Source organism: Sinohyriopsis cumingii, chromosome 19 (genome assembly GCF_028554795.1).
Source record: "Sinohyriopsis cumingii isolate HCF-2022 chromosome 19, ASM2855479v2, whole genome shotgun sequence".
In the NCBI taxonomy this organism is placed as follows: Eukaryota; Metazoa; Mollusca; class Bivalvia; order Unionida; family Unionidae; genus Sinohyriopsis; species Sinohyriopsis cumingii.
Genome location: NC_142979.1, coordinates 58,472,256 through 58,494,061, shown reverse-complemented (window position 1 = coordinate 58,494,061; position 21,806 = coordinate 58,472,256). Strand labels below are relative to the sequence as shown.

The window sequence follows — 21,806 nt, the reverse complement described above, 5'->3', positions numbered from 1 at the left end:
CCTACATCAAAGCAAGCCAAAGATGTTTGATCAAAGGAAGTCAGCAACAAATTTTTAAAAAAGCATTGTTTCATTTTTCATAACGATTGGAAATTTTTATTATGCCATGAAAGTTTCTGATTTGCAAAAAAATGTTCATACTTATGATCGCTACCAATGACGACATAAAACCCAAATTAAAATTGCAATATTTGAAAACAATAGATATCTGACTGTCAAGATGAATGAAGATAGAATATCTCACAAGAATGTTTGCTAAACGTTTTAATTTGTTCACCTGTTTTCATTTTCCTAAGAATAGCCTCATTCTCTCGGTTGCCTCCACAGGATGGTAGTTATTTCTGGCTGACCAAAGTCTAGGCCAGTTTATTAAGTACAAGTACATGTAGCATATCAACAACTATTCAGCCATGTGCTGTTTGGCTAATGAATATCAGAGTGAATTGTTTCATGAAATGTGTTTGACAATGGGATATAGATCAAATTAGGATTATCATTATATATATATATATATATATATATATATATATATATATATAGGTAGGTGTTGTGTTTTCAAATGGGATATGACTGATACATACATTTTCTAACATATGATCTAATACTCAGATTCATGGATTTTTTCATACACATGTACATTAATCAACACATTGTGGAGTGTACTACACAAATGTAAGTTGCCAATATACAAGTGAATTTCAGACTAGTTGTCTTCATTTAATTAAAACATCCATTTTTTTCTCTGTGTAAATTCTAGTCACTGATGATGTGTCACCCCTTAAAAATTTCACTTGTATGTGAAATTTCAATTTTTAGCCGCCCCCCCTTCTCTAAACATTCGTTTATGTTGACATTATTACCTTAGTCCCGAGGATGTCGACATAAATGGATAGTACTGTATTATGAAAATGGCAACAATTTGTACAGTTGGTGACAAAATATTGAGGTTGGTGATATTTTTGCCAACAACTTTTTTAAAGCCAGCGCCAACCCTGCTTGAGCACAGCTACATATAGCCTTATAAGGGTACAGATAAATTTAATAAATAATCAAAAAATAGAATTAAGAAGTGAAATATATATTTTTGATCAAAATACCACTGTCTGATCAAGCAGACTATGGCATTGATGGACTTAAAATCCTAATACAGCATTATGGAATGGATAGGCAATCTGGCAAAGTAGTCACTAAAACACTACTTCAAAAAAGTGCAACTTATGTTTTTGTTAGTGAAAACTCTTATTTTGGAGCTAAAGTTTCCAAAAGATATTACCAATGAGCAGTGAAAAAAATTTACATAATAAACTTGAGGAACAGTTTCCAAACTTGTTCCAGCTGGCTCTGTTTATGTCCCTATCATCAGGGTTGTCTCAGCACAGAACAATATTCATACACTGGTGAGGAACAAATTAAGATCAGAAAAATCAACAGATTAATGTGTATATAACTAGAGGCAACATCTTTTGTAGATTTCAGTAGGATTCTAACAGAATGTAGCTGGAAGATAGATGGATATTGAAGTGTTATATTGTGAACTATGGCCGTTTCCCCCTTCCTCCTTTTTGTTCTACTTCCCCTTAGTTTCATAACATGTGGGCCCCACCCCCCACCCCCATTAGATAAAATCCTGGCAGCATCTCTGAAGTGAAAGCACTGGAGTTGCAGCTGGAGAAGAAAGTATAGAAGCTAGAGGGCAATACATCTGGTTTACAATGTTCTTTTTAAATATCATTTCCCTTTCATATTACATTTATTTATTCCTGTATTTTTTATTTGCTTCTTGTATTTAAATTAGTAACTGATGCAGAACACGAGATACTGTGAGTAGTCACTGAAAATTGGAAATAGGTCATTGAAAAGCCTTTGAATTTCAGCTCTCCTGATTTGTATGAACCCTGAATTAATATATACAATGTAACAGTTTGATCAACATTTTGTTATAACCAGAGATCTAAAGAGGACGAGTATTGAAAAGAACAGGTCTTACACTGCATCTTTTACATTTTCTGTTCTTACAAAGGGGGAGGAGGCATTAATTTTGGTGCATGTGTGTATCTATCTATCTATCTATCTATCTATCTATCTATCGTACGTACGTATATAAGTAGATCACAACATTTTTTACTATTCAGATGGATTCAATATATAAAAGCAAATTGGCTAATCTGAATTACCCTGCTAGCATGTATACCATGGCTTAATCCTTCTCTCCGTTTGTGTGAAGTTTTTATATCCATTGTAAGTATTTTGGACCAAAAGAGAATGTTTGGATGGAATCGTCACTTCCAAATTAAAGCACATTACAATGAGGTCTTCAGGGTCAAAGGTCATTTTTATTGAACATAATGGCTACTTTATTACTTTGACAACTTGGAAATATTTTTGGATTTTTTAAAACTCATTTAACTTCTTATCTCTAACTAAAATGACCTACACAACAAGCAGGTTGGCTTCTTTGAGTTTTGATGATTACTTAGTGAAAAGTGTCACAGTTACTGAGGAAAAGTTTCATGAGAATGGAACCTTTTTAATACAGAATAATCCTGATTTGAAGTATAATCATGTAATATATGTTGGTGTTTTTTTTACTTTGGCATTTGTACAAAATTTTCTGACCAAATTTGCATAGGAAAAAAAAAATCATATATTTCTATACTTAGTAGAACTGTAGTGTATGTTATAAATGTCTTACTTTTTTATCTGCAGTGTTGAAGCTGAAGGGTCAAGTAAAGGAGAAACTAGCTTTGGAGGGAACCATGACCCCAAAAATAAAGGCAGCTGTGCATGTCTTGGTACAGTCACCTTGTGGACAGGTCAGCACAGAAACTCTTCTTACACCCAGCACACGAAGGTCAACCAAAGTGCTGGCTGTCCCTTTGCCACAGTCACAGAGGATGCATCACCGGATACCACACAGATTTGTGACTGGGCTCAACACAAGAGCCACCAAGTGTGCTGTGTGTCTTGGAAGTGTTCCCTTTGTAAAGCAAGCTGCCAAATGCCAAGGTAGGAATTGTCTGTTGTTTTCTTTTTTCTCTTTTTTTATATCTTGCCTGTAAAGCAAAGATTGTGTGTGTGTGTGTGTGTGTGTGTGTACACTAACTCACACAAAATATGTATCACATTCTGGCTGTAGTAACATCAACAGTGTTCAGGCTGCATTAGACCTGCAATGTAAGACACCTCCCCTGATATTTGTGTTTTTTAGGTTGTCATCTTACAGCCTAAATAATGGCATTCTTTAATATGTTCTGAGGTTGACTAACATCGGAACAAGAAGTCAAATTTTCAGGAATATCTCATGCACTTGGTAGCCCATATTGACGCTTTTCTACAAACTAAACCTTCAATTCAGTTGGCTGGAATGTGATGAAAACCAGGAATGCCTAAATTGGTTAAAAGGATGATAAGTATCTTGAACAAAACAAGTAAAATAAACACTTTATTTAATATTATTATATGCTCATTTTTTTCCCCGTTAACTTTACATTGTCAGAATCGTTCAATATTCCCCAATACTGAACGCGCGCAACAATACACATATAGCATTCACGTGAATAAAGGAACTACTTTCTATTGTAAACAAACAATGATGCAGACACCAGCACTTTTGATTTGTAAACAAATCATATACACTCGCGTAAGAGGCTCTTTACATTGTGGTTATTTAAATTTGTTTCTGAATGAACTAAAACATGTTTCATGGACTGCAAAAAAAAACCCAGCTGTTTTGGCACATTCCGCGTTGATACAATGTTACGGATTTAGGCTAGCTACATTATATAAAAGACGGACGATTATGTCCTTACAAATAACATACAAGTGACAAGGCATATACTGTCTTCTTTATCTGGCGATAAGAATGGCAAAATAAAATATATTTACAGTTTTACATCCTGAATTTCCTCAAAATGTTTTTTCTTAATTTTGCAAATCCGAATTACATGAGCCATGTCATAGGTTTTCAATCTGGATTACACATTTCGAAAGTGTGCTGTAATTTCGATGATAAGTACAATTGCATCCTCCTTACTGCACTCAGAATGAAATACACATTAAATTCCATAGCATCTTTTTGAAAATTGCAATTGAAAGAATTCATATTTTTCCCACGTTATGATTTCAAACAGTCAATGACAGAAACAGAAACACATTTGCAGACGTAAACACGCTTCTCCCGCACGACTTCAATCCGATGTATTTCATGTATAATTTGCACAGATGAATCCAGTCCAAAATATCAAACTTTCGTCGAATCGAAACAAAATACCAAAATATATTCACTCCAGATCAAATGGAAAAGTCATTGCAATGCGCATTCATTCACAATATGACTGCAAATTTCAATTTTGACTAGACATGCCATTTTCTTTCGAAAGTTATGTCGACCATGCGACTAAGTTCAAATTTATCTGGGCGGAGTTGTGTACATTAATAATGATGTCATTTTGTAATGTCAAATCTGCGCTTGTGTATTTAGTTTGGAATATGGCATTCATTTATTTACGTTGTTTCTTGTAGTGTATTTTATTTATATAATTAAACCTTAGGTAGAATAAAAAAATGAGCATATAATAAAAAGGTTACTGCATTTGTATGGGAAAATATGAACTCGTTTTGTCAGAAGGATATACTGCACTCACAAGTTCGTGGAGTATTCCATCCGAAAACTCGTTCATATTTTCCCATACAAATGCAGTAACCTATAATTATTATATTTTTATTCATTTTGATAAAGAAACATCTTAATCCAGTAGGGATATAGAGTTCTAAAATATGATTGGTTCATTCATATTCAAGACTACCATGCCAGTCTTTAACCACCTTTTTGAATTTCGCAGAGCATTTGCCGCTACCACTATCTCATTTTCATAATGTTCAACTTTAGTCATGTTGAAAAGCTAAGCAGAAGATTCATAATTTTCTCCAGCAAAAGGAAAGAAAACAGAACTGGAAGGACAATTATGCTGTCATGTTTTAATTTGTGAAACCATCTAGTAAAGGAGAAAACTTTGCATTTTGCGTGTTGTAATTTCACTATGGGCACTTTAAGAAAAGATGTCGTGACATCATTGCATTTCATCTGGGTATCCACAGAGGTACAAGTCAACAATCAATATAGCAGAGAGTAAACATGACTACATTTTTGCAAAAGTATTGAAGAATGAGTCGAGAAAGTAATCAGCACAACATAATTAGAATTTGATATTGCTACCATCATTATTATCATTGTCATAACCATCATCATTATAATGATGTTGCTGAAGCAAAATATCAGTAATTTCAGAGACCGACATTTTTATTTTTTTGAGGGCTTTCTGTTTTTGGGGAAATGTGAGCCTCAAATAGCTTGAGAAAAAGTACTGTTGCTCTGTTTTATGAAAAAGTGAAATCTGTCATAATATGCTGGAATTTTTTTAATCTCAAGATAAAAGAAAAACACAATATCATCGTCTGATCATTACTTAGTCAGTCCCTATCTCTTTGTAGTTAGTCAAACTTGAGTGTACAACATATTCCTTTATGGAGGTTAATAATATATGTTGTTGTTGTTGTTGTTGTGGGGTTTAACGCCATTTTTCAGCACGATAGGCTATACATGGCGGCCAGTATTAATGGTGGAGGAAGAACCCGGAAAACCCCGGAAAGAACCACCGACCCACGAGAAGCTACTGGCAAGCTTTCTCACATGCCCACATTGGCTGAATCTTAGACTCGAACCGCCGCAGACAGAGGTGAGATGGCAGTGATCCGTAATGAAGAGCGCTTTAGACCACTCGGCCACTCGGGGCCCCCGGTTAATAATATATGGAAATTAAATAGAAACAATATAAATATAATGTCATTCTTTTCAACTGACCAGTGTAGCTTGTGATTTAGAAAGGGTTGCATTACATTACAATTTGTCAGCTTTGTTTGTAACATGTCTGGTGATTTGAAATCTGGTTTCTGGCTTCATGGGTTAAAGGTTGAGGCAGGAGTTCAAGGAGATTGATATTCATTTCTAAAATAAAGCAGATATCAGACAATTAGTCTCCAAGTTGAACTGGTATATGACCACAATTTCACTGCCAATTTCCGAATAATTCTTGGCAAATTTATTTAATCCACATTTTCATAATATCTGCTGCAAAAGACAATATCATGCACATTGTCCAATGACATGATGTTTGTAGATAAGATTTTCCTTTTCCACGCATATTTGTACTCAGAGATATAATTAATATTAAAAAGTGAACACCCTCCGATCATCTGTATTTTTATTATGGACATGCTCCTATGGCACAGGGATGATGCACCATTGTATATATTGTAATGGATAAGTGCATCTTCTCTAGTGAGTCTGACTAGATTGTACCTTTGGCAGAGACCTGCATGTAAACTTTGTGACATGATAGCCATCTTTTCCTTAAGCACCCATGATATCAAACAGTATGAAAAAACTAATAAACATCAGATTGCTGCTCATCATCAACAGTGATGCCTAAACTTAAATTATTAATAAATACCAGAAAAAACCTTGATATGATTCAACTTAAAGTTTGTTTTACTAAATTTGTTTAGAAAGGAGCCTTCCTCTTTCACTTGCTAGTGATGCTGGCAATCTATTTTGCACACTTTTTCAGACAGTTAATCTCATTGGATTAATTGTGTTCTAGAACAAAAACATTTCAGTCAAGAAAATTGCACAGAATTCAGATCATCAATAAAAGATGATACATTGGAATCAGTAATGACTGAAAAAAAAAAGATTGAAAAAGGTGTGTGAAAAATTCTGCTATAAACAGACTGCGTCTGATGACTTGCTCAGAAGGTGCAAGAGTGCCCTAATTTACTGGTGGTTGTAGATGTTGTAAATAGTTACAAATGCAAAAGTTTTTGTATTTGTTCCTGAAAATATGTATTTTTGTCATAAGCAGTCAGTATTTTTGTACTCTGGTGTTGGCAGCTAAGATCACATCATGTTTTCATTTTGCATTTAGGTCCGTTTTCAAGAAATTCTGGTGTTGCATCCATGTTCCTGGACATTATGTCAAGTTTTATTTGCAGCCATCAGAGAGGTTAATGACCATAATTTTGGGTTTCTTTGGGTTTTGTTTTTGGTTTTTGGGGTTTTTTGTTTTTGTTGTTGTCCCCATAATAGGTTGACCATTGGGTCAAGGAACCATCTGAAGGTCACATCACAATCTGATGTAATGTAGGGACAGTAAATGTAGCGTAAGATATAAAAACACATATACATGCAAGCATACATGCACACATCCATATAGTACACAATCTCTTTTTTATGCACAATTTAGATAGATAAATATAAATATACAGCATCTAGGTGACATAGATGTTTTTGATATTATAGTGGTTTTTTTCTTGTTTACTATGAAACAGACTCAGTTAAATATTTTTTTGGTGGGTAAGCTTTTATTACACACAGTTTATGCACAATAACACAATGCCGTTAAATATGCATTTGAATTTTAACACATTCTTAGTTACAGGCGGAATAATGGTTCCCACTGTTCCCAAGTCAACATAAATGTCTCTTTCTTTTCAGATTTGACTGCAGTATATTTTTCCAAATTATAGTAGTCTTTTTAAAAAAAACTTTAAAACCATCTATTCTGGGCATATCCCCTTTCTTTTACATATATAGATGTAGTGTTTGACTAGACTAAAAATAAATAAAAAGGTTGTCAGTATATTCCATCTCTACTTGTATCTCCAAATAGTACAATATTTGCACTTGGCACAATATATATGTTCACTTTATTCTGAATCCAGTGGGGCATATTATTGCACAGCCTGATTATCACATTACTTTGTGTTTCTAATATGAAAATTAGGTTTAAATGTACAATACATTAATAAAATCAACTTAAAATCATCAGACTCAATAATTACATCCTTTAAGGACACACGGTACTAATTATACGGAAGAACTGTGAACCAGTCTAGAAATGGGTGAAGAAATGATAGAGTATTTACAGGTTTGGTGGTCCATAATTGGTTAATAATGAAAATTAAAATTTTAGGAAAAATATCTTTTGAGAGCTTGTCCTATATGTAATGTAAAAAAAATATTGACAAATTTCTACTGATGCAATTTTAGCATTTTTACAGGCTTGACTCAGGAGTACTCAATACTGAAAGTAGCACCTGATTCATTTGGTGCAGAATCAATAACACGTGTTTCATGCACATGTATGTAAACAAATTGCCGCGGGTCATATGGTGTTCTCCACACATAAGCTTGCACCAAGGTTAGATGTGCACGAAAAATTATAGGTGTCATTATCAGCACCCATAAATTTTAAGTTATTGAATTTTGAATATGACAGTGTTTCCATATGTTTACCATTGGAGTGGAATTAGTACCGTGAGTCCTATATGCGACCTATACCATAATAGGAGTTTGTTGTTTCCATGGTTACCACGTGCATCCAGGGTATCAATTTAGTGGTTTTTACATATGACAGTGATAATGGAGTCTTTTTATCATGGTTTGCATGTGATTTTGGAGAAAAATTCTATACAAAAGACAGATGGGGATGGTTTTATACACTGGAGAGTGGAAGTATATAGCTCAGGCCATAGGGAAAAGAGCACAGTATGGCCTGATGGCAGAATTTCATATGATGGTACCCATAGATTGGCCTGTATGGTTAAATACCATTTAACACATGCAATAATTCCCCAAAATGGGGTGGGGTGGGGTGGGGTAGATTTTATATGTAAGCCACTTATGTCACAATCACTTATGTATCAGTACTGATCATTTAACTTTAGAGACACACTCAGCAGATCAAAGCAGAGAACATTGTAAAAATAAGGACTGTGCACAAAACTGCACATGCTGCATTGCCTCAACCTGTAAATTGAATTATTATATGTCGAGTCACATTGAATATCAATTATACCGGTCTTATTTCTTATCCTAGAATTAAACTCCTTGACACCTATTCTATGTTCAGCATGTTTCTCATATTGGTACATTACATTTTTGGGCAAACAGTATTGGAACTTTTCTGCATTCCTTTTGTTGAGGGAGCAGGGAGGGACATTTTCACTTAAAATAATAGTTTTCAACCCTTCATTCCCAATATAAGTCTGCAAAAGTCCTATCTGTATTGCATTCTTTACACAGGCAGTTTTTCTTCCCCAACCTCCCTTCATACAGTTGAAACATTCTTGATGTATAACTGCATGGTGAACATACTGCTCTCTCCCACCAAACCAGATCTCTTTTTTCTTCATGTACCAAGTCCCATGATAGAAAACCTTTATACGCAACTTGTGGTCTCAGAACACATTATTCCAAATCTCAGCATTTGATTACTGCGTGCACTAAGTGATATGGGTTTTCTTCACCATATATGTTGTTGTGAATAAATGAAAACAAGCTTCATGTCAGAAATATGGTTTCATATTTGAAACAAAAGCTATTTATTAAACCTACATTGCTCTGTTCTTACCATCAAGTAATAGTAAGGAATCATTTAGCTGTAAATTAGAGCTTGCTATTTGGTTTGCCAATTCAAGGTGTATTACCTCCCCTTTGACTGTAATTGAGTGATTGCAATGTTTGCTTTGTTTCTCTTTTGTTCAATAATGTATGCATTTTTTCAGCTTTATATTAAAAAGTAAGTAATTTAACACTGCTTATAGTGGAAAGTAGCCACAGTAATGATTTTGAGACTTTTTCTTAACTTTTTATGAGCTTTGGGTAAATGTAGGTATATGTTTATGTATTAGACAACTTCAATATGCAATTCAATTCTATTACTTAAATTTAACAAGTAGTGTATTCAGTGACAATTTTTATCAGTGTCTGCATATTGCATAGAGACATGAACTTGTCTTGGCATAGCAAAGTTTTTCACACATTTCTCCACCTCCAGCATACTTAATAGCTTGAGTCATAACAGTTTGTGCATACACTTTCTGTCTCCAACATCAATGTCAGCATTATAGGAACTTTGGATAGCTTTTTCAAATTTGTCTCTTGCTGTCCTTATGTAACATACCTCATGCTGATGTGTTATTTGGGTTGATACACATTCCCCCCACCCCCGTTGTGGGGAACATTACCAGGCTTGAAGAAATTACTCTGTCTATTCTTTGCTTATTCACCCTTCCCCATAGTTTTATACTAAAAAGTAGCACTATGTTATTTAATTATTCAGTATAATAAAGCTTATGGAACTCTTCCTTGGCTTTTATACCTTTTTATTAACATTTGGGGGTCATGAATCACATGTGATGATAGTTTAAATAAGTTTGGAATGTCAGCATCTCTTGATGCTTCATGGGTGTGTGTATATGTTTTAGTCACAAAAGGGCAATGGCCTCTTATCATTTTGACCTGTCATGTGGCACACTTATTTGTTTTGTTTGATTGATGTGAATAGGGATGCACTGTATCTTATTTCTGTGAGAGTCAGCAAGAAAAGAAATGCAATTTTGAAATTTAAAACATTTAAAACTTGTCTTATAGCCAGTGAGAGATGAAAATACAATGCGTCATGTAATTTGATACCCTGTGATGTCATACTTGCTGATGTCAGCATGCTTGTGTTTCTTTTGTGTAGCATGCATGCCATAGAAAGATAACATGAAGATACAAAGGCAGAAAACAATTATTTTAATAACAAGAATAAGCCATTAATAAGTACAATACAACACAGCAACATGTGATGCGGATGCAATTTAACTATAGATATTGGTATCACATAAAATGCTATTGCACTATTATCCATGCACAAGCATGGCCAATTCTTTCTTACAATTATGCTCTAATATCAAGGAGTAAAATACAACTTTTTCAAAAAAAATTAAATCTGGTTATAGGACACACGGTACTAATTATACGGAAGAACTGTGAACCAGTCTAGAAATGGGTGAAGAAATGATAGAGTATTTACAGGTTTGGTGGTCCATAATTGGTTAATAATGAAAATTAAAATTTTAGGAAAAATATCTTTTGAGAGCTTGTCCTATATGTAATGTAAAAAAAATATTGACAAATTTCTACTGATGCAATTTTAGCATTTTTACAGGCTTGACTCAGGAGTACTCAATACTGAAAGTAGCACCTGATTCATTTGGTGCAGAATCAATAACACGTGTTTCATGCACATGTATGTAAACAAATTGCCGCGGGTCATATGGTGTTCTCCACACATAAGCTTGCACCAAGGTTAGATGTGCACGAAAAATTATAGGTGTCATTATCAGCACCCATAAATTTTAAGTTATTGAATTTTGAATATGACAGTGTTTCCATATGTTTACCATTGGAGTGGAATTAGTACCGTGAGTCCTTAATTGATCACAGAGAGTGGCTTATGATTTTTTAGCAAATACAAATAGGTGTATTATGATCCATAAGAGGACCAGATAACAGTGCTTGTTATGAATATGTGGTTTTTATATAGGGTCAGTATTGGAATATAAAATTGACCTTTATGTACATATGGTTTCAGTATAGACTGATAGAAGTAGAAAATGGTAAACATACTCTGAATAAAATCAATATGGCAAACATATAACTTTCATTGCCACTTGTTTTATATTGATATATTTTTTATTTCAGTTTCTAAGGCCAATGTTTTATACATCTGTTTGTTAGAGCTTAAAATGTCACCAAAATAGTATCAAACATTTTTTTAACATGAACAGAGTGTGCCATGGTTTGTCATCCCAAGTGTGTTGCCTCAGTACCAGCTACATGTGGTTTGCCAACAGAATACGTCCAACACTTTGCTACCATAATGGGCCAACAGGCACAGACAAAGCAATACTCCCCTCTGGCCAAAGATACTGTCATTCATATGCAAGGATGGCTGAAAATTCCTAAGTAAGATATTAAAATTGCAATTTATTTTGTTCTTCAGCATTAAAGTCAAACAGATGTACATTATTCAAACTTTAATTGATCCAGTCAGCTATAGTTCTGTTTATTTTAACATAGCAGTATAAAGCCACAGAAATACTCTAAACAAGAAGTCTCCTCGGTTCACCGAAAAAGCTTGTTATCTTCCAGTTAGTCTTGATTGTTTCCTCAATTGCATAAAATGGGTGTGGGCATTTTCATATGTTGGTATTTTTTTGATAATTCATTCTCTATTTTATAACTAATTTTATTTATTTTAATAAGAATATTGGTCACACTTTTGGATCTGTCATAGAAATTGATAGTACATGTTTTGCCCACTGAGCACAACAGCTAATATTTAATGGGTCACAGCAAATAAATTTTTTATGTGCACAAAGTTGGAAAACAAATTTATTCTACTTTGAACCACTCCAGTGACCAAGTTGTTCAGCTTTGGATGTGGGAAGCCTTTAGCTGCCTTAGCATAGAATGGGGAGTAGATAAATGGAATCAGAGTAAAACAACAAGATAAAAACTTGTTTTTGTATCATGAAATAATTGTGTAGGTTTTATAATAAACACATCATTAGTAGTGTACTTTGTATCACATCTCATGCAGAAGGATGTTGAATCACACTCAGCTTTTCAGGTCTTGTGAAATCAGATGATTATTCTCTATCAGACTCAATGCGATACAAGTGCCCAGATCTTCTGATAACCTGTATTTATTGCTGAAAACAGTAAAATAGTTATCGCCTAAATTTTGTGAATTTGTAAAGATTCTCAAAAGCCTATAACTGACCCCGTTGCTCAGTGTAAATAGGCTCTGATCCCTGAATAAATTGTTTCCAAATCACATTCAGATTCCCACTTATAGCTATTTACTCCAGATAATATTTTTCCCCCCAAATTGATGACCAGATTCCCATTTACACCCAGAATTTTATTTTATTACAAATAAAGCATATTTTTTTTATTTTTTCCAACATAGAACAGGAAAACAAAGCTGGGAGAGGAGATGGGTGGTACTGGAGAACAATATCTTAATGCTTTTCCTGGAAGAAACAGATGCAAACCCAGTTGACACCTTTGACCTGAATCCACCTGAGATGGATGTAACCGTCCATAGTGCAGTCAGTGTTGCAGAATTACCTAATACAGCTACCACTGACCTGCTATACATCCTACGGCTGGAACATGAACCACTGACCACCTGCTGGCCTGGAAGGTAGCAAAACAACAACGCTCAGCTTGGATAGTGCTATAATGTTTATCATATATGTATTTTTAAAGCTGTGACATGTTTTAATATTTGTTCCCCCACTGACATTGTTAGCAGAAAAGTTGATACCTACATCTCCTCAAGTTTTTTTGTAGACCTAAAATTGTGGTGGTAAGGGGATTCCCCATTCATTTGAAGAAAAGGGGAAAGATTTTCCAAATATATGGGAGGGATTTAGTGAAGAAATGAATAATGGATGGGCTTGAAGAAGAAGAAAAAAGCACAATTTTCACATATTTGATTATTATTATTTTTTGCCTTTTTTTATTTTATTGAGTATGAATCCTACAATCAAGCATCCAAAAACTGATCCTGCATCCCTAACTACTGATGTATAAATACATCAAGATGAAGTTAACATTGGTCAGACTTGGGACATACATGCCAATCACATACATACCATTATATAAATTAAACTTTTTGTGCTCAGGTTATGCTTTTTTGTTCCTTATATTAGCAAATATTATGCTTATACCTACTTGGGGTTGGCATTTATGTTAGCTTCATAAACTTCAGGCAAAGGATTGTAATTGATCTTTTGGTTGTAGTGTTCTATGCTTGTTTTATATAGAAAAATAAATCAAAGTTGTAAGACATATGCGATATCATTCATTATCTCAGAAGAGAGAGTGGAGGGAATTGAACCTGCCCTATGTGAAGTAGATCAGAATGACATAGTTTCATGCCTGAATGAAAGCAAGATACTATCCTCTATTCCCAGTTTTTGTTATACACAGGATGCTGTATTTAATGGCTGGAGACTTCCCAGACAAACAAAAGTGGGTAGCCAGTTTGGAGGCAGCCATTAAAAATCTACAACAAAAGCAAGATAGGATCACAAGAAGTGTAAGTACATTCACACTGAGTAAATCAACTTGATTTAAGTTGAATCTTACGTGAACGAAACTCAATACAAATCATCTCATAAATAATCTTATCAACAGTTTGGTTTCTTTAATTGTAACTTTAAAGGAATGATAGCAATCACAACACTAACTTCCATGTCTCTTTTCATTCAAGATAATATCGAAGTGCACTAGGCAATTACTGAAGGAACACATAACACTTTTTTTGTTTCCTTTTACTAAATTGATGTCAATCAAAAATATGAGATACCTCTTCAGACAGCATAATTCCTACTTTGTTGTTGGATGATGTGTTGTTTGATTGATTAAATCATAACAAACTGCATTGACCCAGATCTGCCAGTGCATTATGGGATGGAAGATTCATCTGTATGCATTTTGCAGTTGGATCCAACATATATGCAATTATATAAGGTAATTATACTCTCCCAACTTGTGTATTAATCCAATTATGAAGAAATCTTTTTAGGTCATAACCAACTAGTGTACAAATGCATCAAATTTCAAATCTTTTGACGATAGGATGTATACAAAATAGGTTTAAGTTTATGAAGAATAATTCTTAGTCTTTGCATATATAGAGCAAAAGATAAATACAAATAATTTGAGCTCTTTTGAAAGTTGTTGTTGTTGTAGGGTTTAATGCCATTTTTCCACACAAGATAGGCTATACATGGCAGCCAGTATAAATGGTAGAGGAAGAACCCGGGAAAACCTTGGAAAGAACCGCCTACCCACGAGAAGCTACTGGCAAGCTTTCTCACAACCCACATTGGCCAAAGCCAAGATTCAAACCCACACAGAGAGAGGTTCTTTTGAAAGATGAGAATTGTTACCACCTTGCGATTGGACAAATTTAATACATTTTTTTTCTCTATTACTCTTCAGAAGATGCAGGTAACCAGTGTTCTAGAGCTATCTGGAGAAAAGAGGCAGGAGCTCAACTGCTCTCTTATCTTAGGTCAACAGGTAATATCTTTGTAATAACTCTTAATGACATCTGTTCTTAACGAGTGTTGAACTGTTAATGATCTGTTCTTAGTATATGTTGGACTGTTAATAATCTGTTCTTAACAACTGTTGGACTGTTAATGATCTCTTCTTAGCAACTGTTGGACTGTTAATGATCTGTTCTTAGCAACTGTCAGACTGTTAATGATCTGTTCTTAGCAACTGTTGGACTGTTAATGATCTGTTCTTAGCAACTGTCGGACTGTTAATGATCTGTTCTTAGCAACTGTCGGACTGTTAATGATCTGTTCTTAGTGAGTTTTGGATTGTTCAAGAAATGTAGCATTAACATAATACCTAAAACTGTTCAATTCTTAGAATTCTTCATTTAAAATTTAAGATTTTACAAGTCTGATATAGTAGTTTGGTTGAGGGTATACATACACACTGACATGCCTGGTTCAGAAGAACACTTTTTTGCTTTAATCATTTTTCATTTTTGTGTAATTACACTTGACTTAAACACCATTATCAGATAATTTATTTTAGTTTCAGTGTGATAGCATTAGACAACCATCAAATTCTGAAGTCATCCTGGTGCAAATTGTTGCGACTTGAAAAATGTATTGACCAAAGATATGTCATAATTCAATAAATAATTGCTGAGTTATCATTAACTGTGTCAATAAATTAAAATTTGTGATGCATAAATTATTACAAATATATCATCATTTTCTGCTCCAAATAAGAACAAAAGTATGCATAGTATAGTGTTTATGTCATTTTAACTTAATATGTCACAATTCATATTGTCATATAAATTGGAAATTAAGCAAGAGGTTACTTATTTTCATGACTTTCAGAAGTCAGTAACATAACCCTGAAAGTATGCTTAACACTTTCATTCATAACCAATTTAAAATCAGTAGTGTTATTTATAATGACGCTTGCTACTGTATTCAATTATGTTTTTAATTCTTTTACATCTACAGCTGATTTTGCTAGGAGCAGAGGAAGGTCTGTATGCTACAAACAGTGGAAAGAAGCCTCTTGTCACCAAGCTGCAGGGCTTTGAGAGTGTGCATCAGATGAAATTTATTGAGTCACTTGGTCTTGTGGTGATGATATGTGGTAAAGTTTAAATTAGTCTTTCATACAGTCTTGCCAGATCCACTAATACTTGTGGTTTAAATATCATATCCATGTTACATGTTTGGGGGGTATATTTTTCATGTGTTTTAAGGTTTGCATTAGTTGGTCTTGTGGTGATATGTGGTAAAGTTTAAATTAATCTTTCATACAGTCTTGCCAGATCAACTAATACTTGTGGTTTAAATACCATATCCATGTTACATGCTTGGGGGTATATTTTCCATGTGGTTTAAATACCATATCCATGTTACATGTTTGGGGGGTATATTTTCCATTTGGTTTAAATACCATATCCATGTTACATGTTTGGAGGTATATTTTCCATGTGGTTTAAATACCATATCCATGTTACATGTTTGGGGGTATATTTTCCATGTGGTTTAAATACCATATCCATGTTACATGTTTGGGGGGTATATTTTCCATTTGGTTTAAATACCATATCCATGTTACATGTTTGGAGGTATATTTTCCATGTGGTTTAAATACCATATCCATGTTACATGTTTGGGGGTATATTTTCCATGTGGTTTAAATACCATATCCATGTTACATGTTTGGGGGTATATTTTCCATGTGGTTTAAATAACCATATCCATGTTACATGTTTGGGGGGTATATTTTCCATTTGGTTTAAATACCATATCCATGTTATATGTTTGGGGGTATATTTTCCATGTGGTTTAAACACCATATCCATGTTACATGTTTGGGGGGTATATTTTCCATGTTGTTTAAGGTTTGCATTAGTTGCAGCCTAGATGCAAACTGAAAATTTTACTTTGTGAATATGGAATACAATAATTGGAAAGAAGCAATTGCAGAAGGAAACATGACATTTTAAATAAGTAGAAATTTCTAAACCTTGTATTATCTTTTGATACAAAAATGCCCACATAAATGGTATGTTCTAAATGCTTTTAATGACCACTAACATACAATTCCATAAGTCCTATTATCCAGTTATGACATGTCATTAAACTACACATTTTGCAATTGAAACCTTGGAAGTGCAGCACTAACAGGCTTGCTTTGCACCTCTGCAATCCTAGGTTCAATAACCAGTTCTGTTATATGCAAGGTTGGTGGTTTCCCAATTGGTTCTTTAGTTTCTTTCACTGCAGAGTCCACTGCATTTCTCTAACTCATTGATTGAGAGTAGTTTATCATATAAATTTCTTTTAACTTGCGCACAATGGAAAGGTAGTAATATCTGAATTTTTAAATAGTTTGAATACATGTGTTGGCATTGCCAGAAATTTAAATTCCTCCTCATACTCATCCAAGATTTGTGGATAAATTATAATTCACTAATGATTCATGCTATTTAAGTATTTACATTATGAGATGCTTTAGATGCATACAATTTAAACACTGCTTTGCCAGGCCAAGCAAATCTTTACCCCACAGTTGGTATTGGTATGTACAAATTAATATTTGATTGGCTTGTTTTGCAAATGTTATTTGTCAGAATTTACATGTAATGTGTACTTTTTTATTTGTATATTCTGTCATGTGTACATATTTCAGTTTATTGATGAATACTTTATAACTTACTCTACTCTTCAAATGAGCTATAACTCGAAGACATTACCAATGATTTTAACATTTGCAAAGTAACTTCCACTACTTTCCAAATTCAGCCCTTCTGGAAAAAGGGGTCATCCCTATCTCTCTCTCTCTCTTTCTCTCTCTCTCTCTCTCTCTATCTATATATATATATATATATATATATATATATATATATATATATATATATATATATTGTAATAACTTGCATTTAGGGAGTGAGGTATGCATGCATATATACGGTAAACACTATTCATACAAGCCGTCCAATTCGGTATAGATTTTTTTTTTTTAAATTATAAATCTGTGCATTAGCAGTGAATTGCTCAAATGAGTTGACATTACTATTTTCTAGGATCCTGTGTTTTGTTTACTTGTCGATTAATAGTTAGCTGGTATAGTCTACGTGTTTTTGTGATAGCGAAAATAGGGAGTATCATGCCGGCGGCTGGCATCCTTGATAATTCGATTAATGGCTATTTCTAGTTAACAGCTTAAGACTGTACACTACATACTCAATGTGTTTATAGTCCCTGGGGTTTCATTTGTATACGTCATTGCATTTAAGTTTGTTTTTCCTCTTCTTTGTTTCTTTGGTACATATAACTGTTGACTACCCTTTCATGCGGTCTACCTCGGTAATATTGTAAGAGTGCATAACACGGTTTCCGAACCATTGCTATAGCGACAGACTAACACGGTATGTGCCGCGAAATGCAAAACTGAAATTTTTTTCTTTTTCTATTTTTTTACTTCTGGCAATTCATTCGCAATGTAGCAATGTGTAAAATATCCTGCTGGTAATTTCCATAAATAATCACTGTGAAAATTTACTAAATATACACATTCAATACTAGCGCATGATGGTTTGAACATTCCAACAAGGATTGTGGGCTTTGTGGGTATTGTGGGTTTTGTGGGTTTTGTGGGTATTGTGGGTTTTGTGGGCGTTGTGGGTATTGTGGGTTTTCTCAGGAGTATATAAGACTTTGTGGGCTGCTTGAGGGGGTTCAGTCAGCTAGCAGCCATCAAACTAGGTACATCACAGCTATTGTGAGTTTTATTTTTTTTTTTTTTTTTTTTTTTTTATTTTGTTTTGTTTAGTTTATTAGAGAATTATGTAACTTTAGGCAATATTTTGGACAGTAAATATTTTTTTTATAAAGCTTATTTAAGTGCAAATCAATTTTTATTTAAGTTTTTTGTTATAATTTTTAATTCCTTTCTCTCTTCCAACTTGTACACATTCTAGTCATTTCTAATTTATTTTACAAGCAACATAGATATTGTTTTATCATTTGTTATTTGAAATTCAGTTATATGGTCAAGTGAGTGTTGTCCTCACAGACCAATACTTTTATTCATTTCTTTATTTATTTTCTTTATTTAATTAATTTTATGAAGCTAAATACATACAGAAAAGTTTTGCTACACTACAAATATATAATTCCTTTTTCTTAAATTATAGGTCCAACAAAGTTCTTAGGGAAATAAAATGTCTAAGTCAGTGTGAGTGTTTTCCTCACCAACTTGACATTTTAAATTCAATTCAACAATACTTGATTATTCTAGCAATCTATAAAACATAAGTTATTTGTCTATTTTATAATTTACTAGTTGTCTAAGTCACTGTGAGTGTTTTCCTCACTGACTTGACATTCTAAATTCAATTCAACAATACCTGATTATGCTAGCAATCTAAATAATGTAAGTTATGTTTCTATTTTATAATTTATTAGTTGTCTAAGTCACTGTGAGTGTTTTCCTCACCCACTTGACAGCCAATTTACTTCCATTTATACCAATACACTTCAAATAAGTATTACGCGAAGGTTGAAGTGTAAAGTCAAGCAAGTGTTTTCCTTGCAGATTTTTACATTTCACAATTACAATCAAGTCATAGTTTCTCTGCTGTAGTAACCTTTAATGCAACTAAATTCACATATGGTAACTCTAATATAATCTTTACTCATCAGAAGAAATAATATAATGAACTAATAGCATAGTGCTAATGTGTATCCTGACCTTACATGAAATTATCATATACCATACAGTACCTTCAAACAATGATAATATTTTGGCTTAGGACAAAAACAAGACTGTCATGGTCATGAACTGGCTTTATTCGCTGTTTCTTAATAAATGAATCATCTTGTGTTATGGTTGAAAAGAAATCAAGAGTTCGAGTTTACTCCATTCTCCCCCTCCTTAGTCAGCTGATAAGAAGCATACTCATCCCTGGTGCGATACCCCAAGATAGTATTATCAGGACCTAGCTTGGCTGTTACAATATATATATATATATATATATATATATATATATATATATAAATAAACCAGACAGATGATAGAAACAGTATATATGGGGAAAAAAACTCGAAGATTTAATTCTCTACCTTTGTCACAGCTAGGTGTCTATCAATTTATTGGATGCTCCATAGTTTAAGGTTTCTCTTGTGTCAGGTAACATCATGTCAATATACCTCCTGAAAATCAATTCGATTTCAGTATAATTCTCAGCCATCTTTCTGCAATGTCTGTATTGTTTTATTGATTTTATTTTTAAGCATTCATAACTTAAAATTGTTTTTACTCAGTAATCTTCAGTATTCTTTTTCACTCCTGTCAACTTAGTTGCTGACTATATGTATATTTTTGCATCACTTTCCATAATTACAAAGATAGCAGATACTGTTGTTAATTTTCATTTTGATGCTTCTTTATGCATAAAGTTGGCACATTTTGCCCATTTCAATACTTTTTATTATAGGAAAAAGCCGTAATGTAGTAATAGTAGAGAAGAAGTTGATCAAGATCAAATTGGGACAGTCTGATGGGGAGGAGACAGCTCATGTCCACCACACTGTGCTCGATAACATCAGCTGCTGTACCATCTTGGATGTTGGGGAGTGGCAGAACAGTGTGTATCTCTGTATTGGGATGACTGACAGAGTGATAATCATGAAATATAACCCAGAACTACGACTCTTCTGTGTTAGAAAGGTAATGCTGTTGTAAATTCACTGTGAGATTAGGAAGTCCTGGCAGGAATCGTATAAAATGTTTCAAACACAAGACTGTGACCATAACTAGTAATTATTTTTAGAAATCATATTTCTGCTCATTCCAGATATCCTTGGCAATTAATGAAAATACTCTGATCATGGTAGCCGGCTGAAAATTTCATTTTCTTGGACTAGCTCTTGATATATTTGAGTGTAAAATTTAGAATGAATTCTTTGTCACAGACACATGGTAAAATAAAAATATTCCTTTCCTGTTTTATAAAGGAAATTTTTTGCTAGAAAGTTTTGAAGAAATTTATTTGGTTCATAATTATATATCCAGAATTGCAGCTGGGATGCACAGTTCCTGCTGAATGTGAAAAATATACTGTAAAATTTTTGTTTTCTTGCACTTGAAATAGCACCCCAAAAAAAGCTTTGTTCACATACATACATACATACATACATACATGTGTCTTTCATGTCATACACAGAAATCTGTGCTGGCGTCAAAAGAACAAAAAATGTACTCGTCAGTAATGTAATTCAGATGCTTAAGTTTTGATTGGTTGTCTTATCTATGCATGCTTTGTGAATGGTTGTCTTACCTATGCATACCTTGTGCTCCAGACCTGCCATGTGGCAAAATATAGAAACAGCCCAGATATCATACATAGACACTGATTTTTTAAAGAGAGATAATTCCTAAGAAAGGACTGAAATTGGTGAGGATGAACAACAGGAAAGTCTGGAAAGTAAGATATTTTCAGTGTTTGTTTACCAGTCCATATCAAGTTCATTTGGTCCATTTTCTGAAAGTTGATGGGCTAAATTGATTTCCTTTTTTATGGGTATGTTATAAGATAATATATTTCATTCTTATGAGCTGTAAATACCCAGAAGCCCATGTTTTGAAATCAAATGACTCTGACTGGTTGAGTCACATGCCCTGTTAAACTCTAAGTGCTTCTTTGCCCAGAACGACATTTATGATGACTGACAACAATGCAAAAGGTGCGGTTGATGTTTTCCAACCAGTTTTTTTGTTGAAGTTTTTAAAAAATATATTTCAATATATTGGGATAGAGGACAAATGTATGCAATTTAAT

The 21,806-nt window shown here is 33.7% G+C and overlaps 1 protein-coding gene across 1 annotated transcript in view; it reads left to right on the top strand.

Moving 5' to 3' along the window:
• Positions 1-21,806, top strand: part of LOC149775771 (citron Rho-interacting kinase-like) — a 173,253-nt gene that overhangs the window by 135,831 nt on the left and 15,616 nt on the right. Inside the window, exons 32-38 of the mRNA XM_089944415.1 lie at positions 2,707-3,006; positions 11,677-11,854; positions 12,864-13,100; positions 13,892-14,000; positions 14,909-14,989; positions 15,964-16,102; positions 20,463-20,695. Of these exons, the coding sequence (XP_089800541.1) occupies positions 2,707-3,006; positions 11,677-11,854; positions 12,864-13,100; positions 13,892-14,000; positions 14,909-14,989; positions 15,964-16,102; positions 20,463-20,695 (1,277 nt within the window). The remainder of the gene's footprint in view (positions 1-2,706; positions 3,007-11,676; positions 11,855-12,863; positions 13,101-13,891; positions 14,001-14,908; positions 14,990-15,963; positions 16,103-20,462; positions 20,696-21,806) is intronic.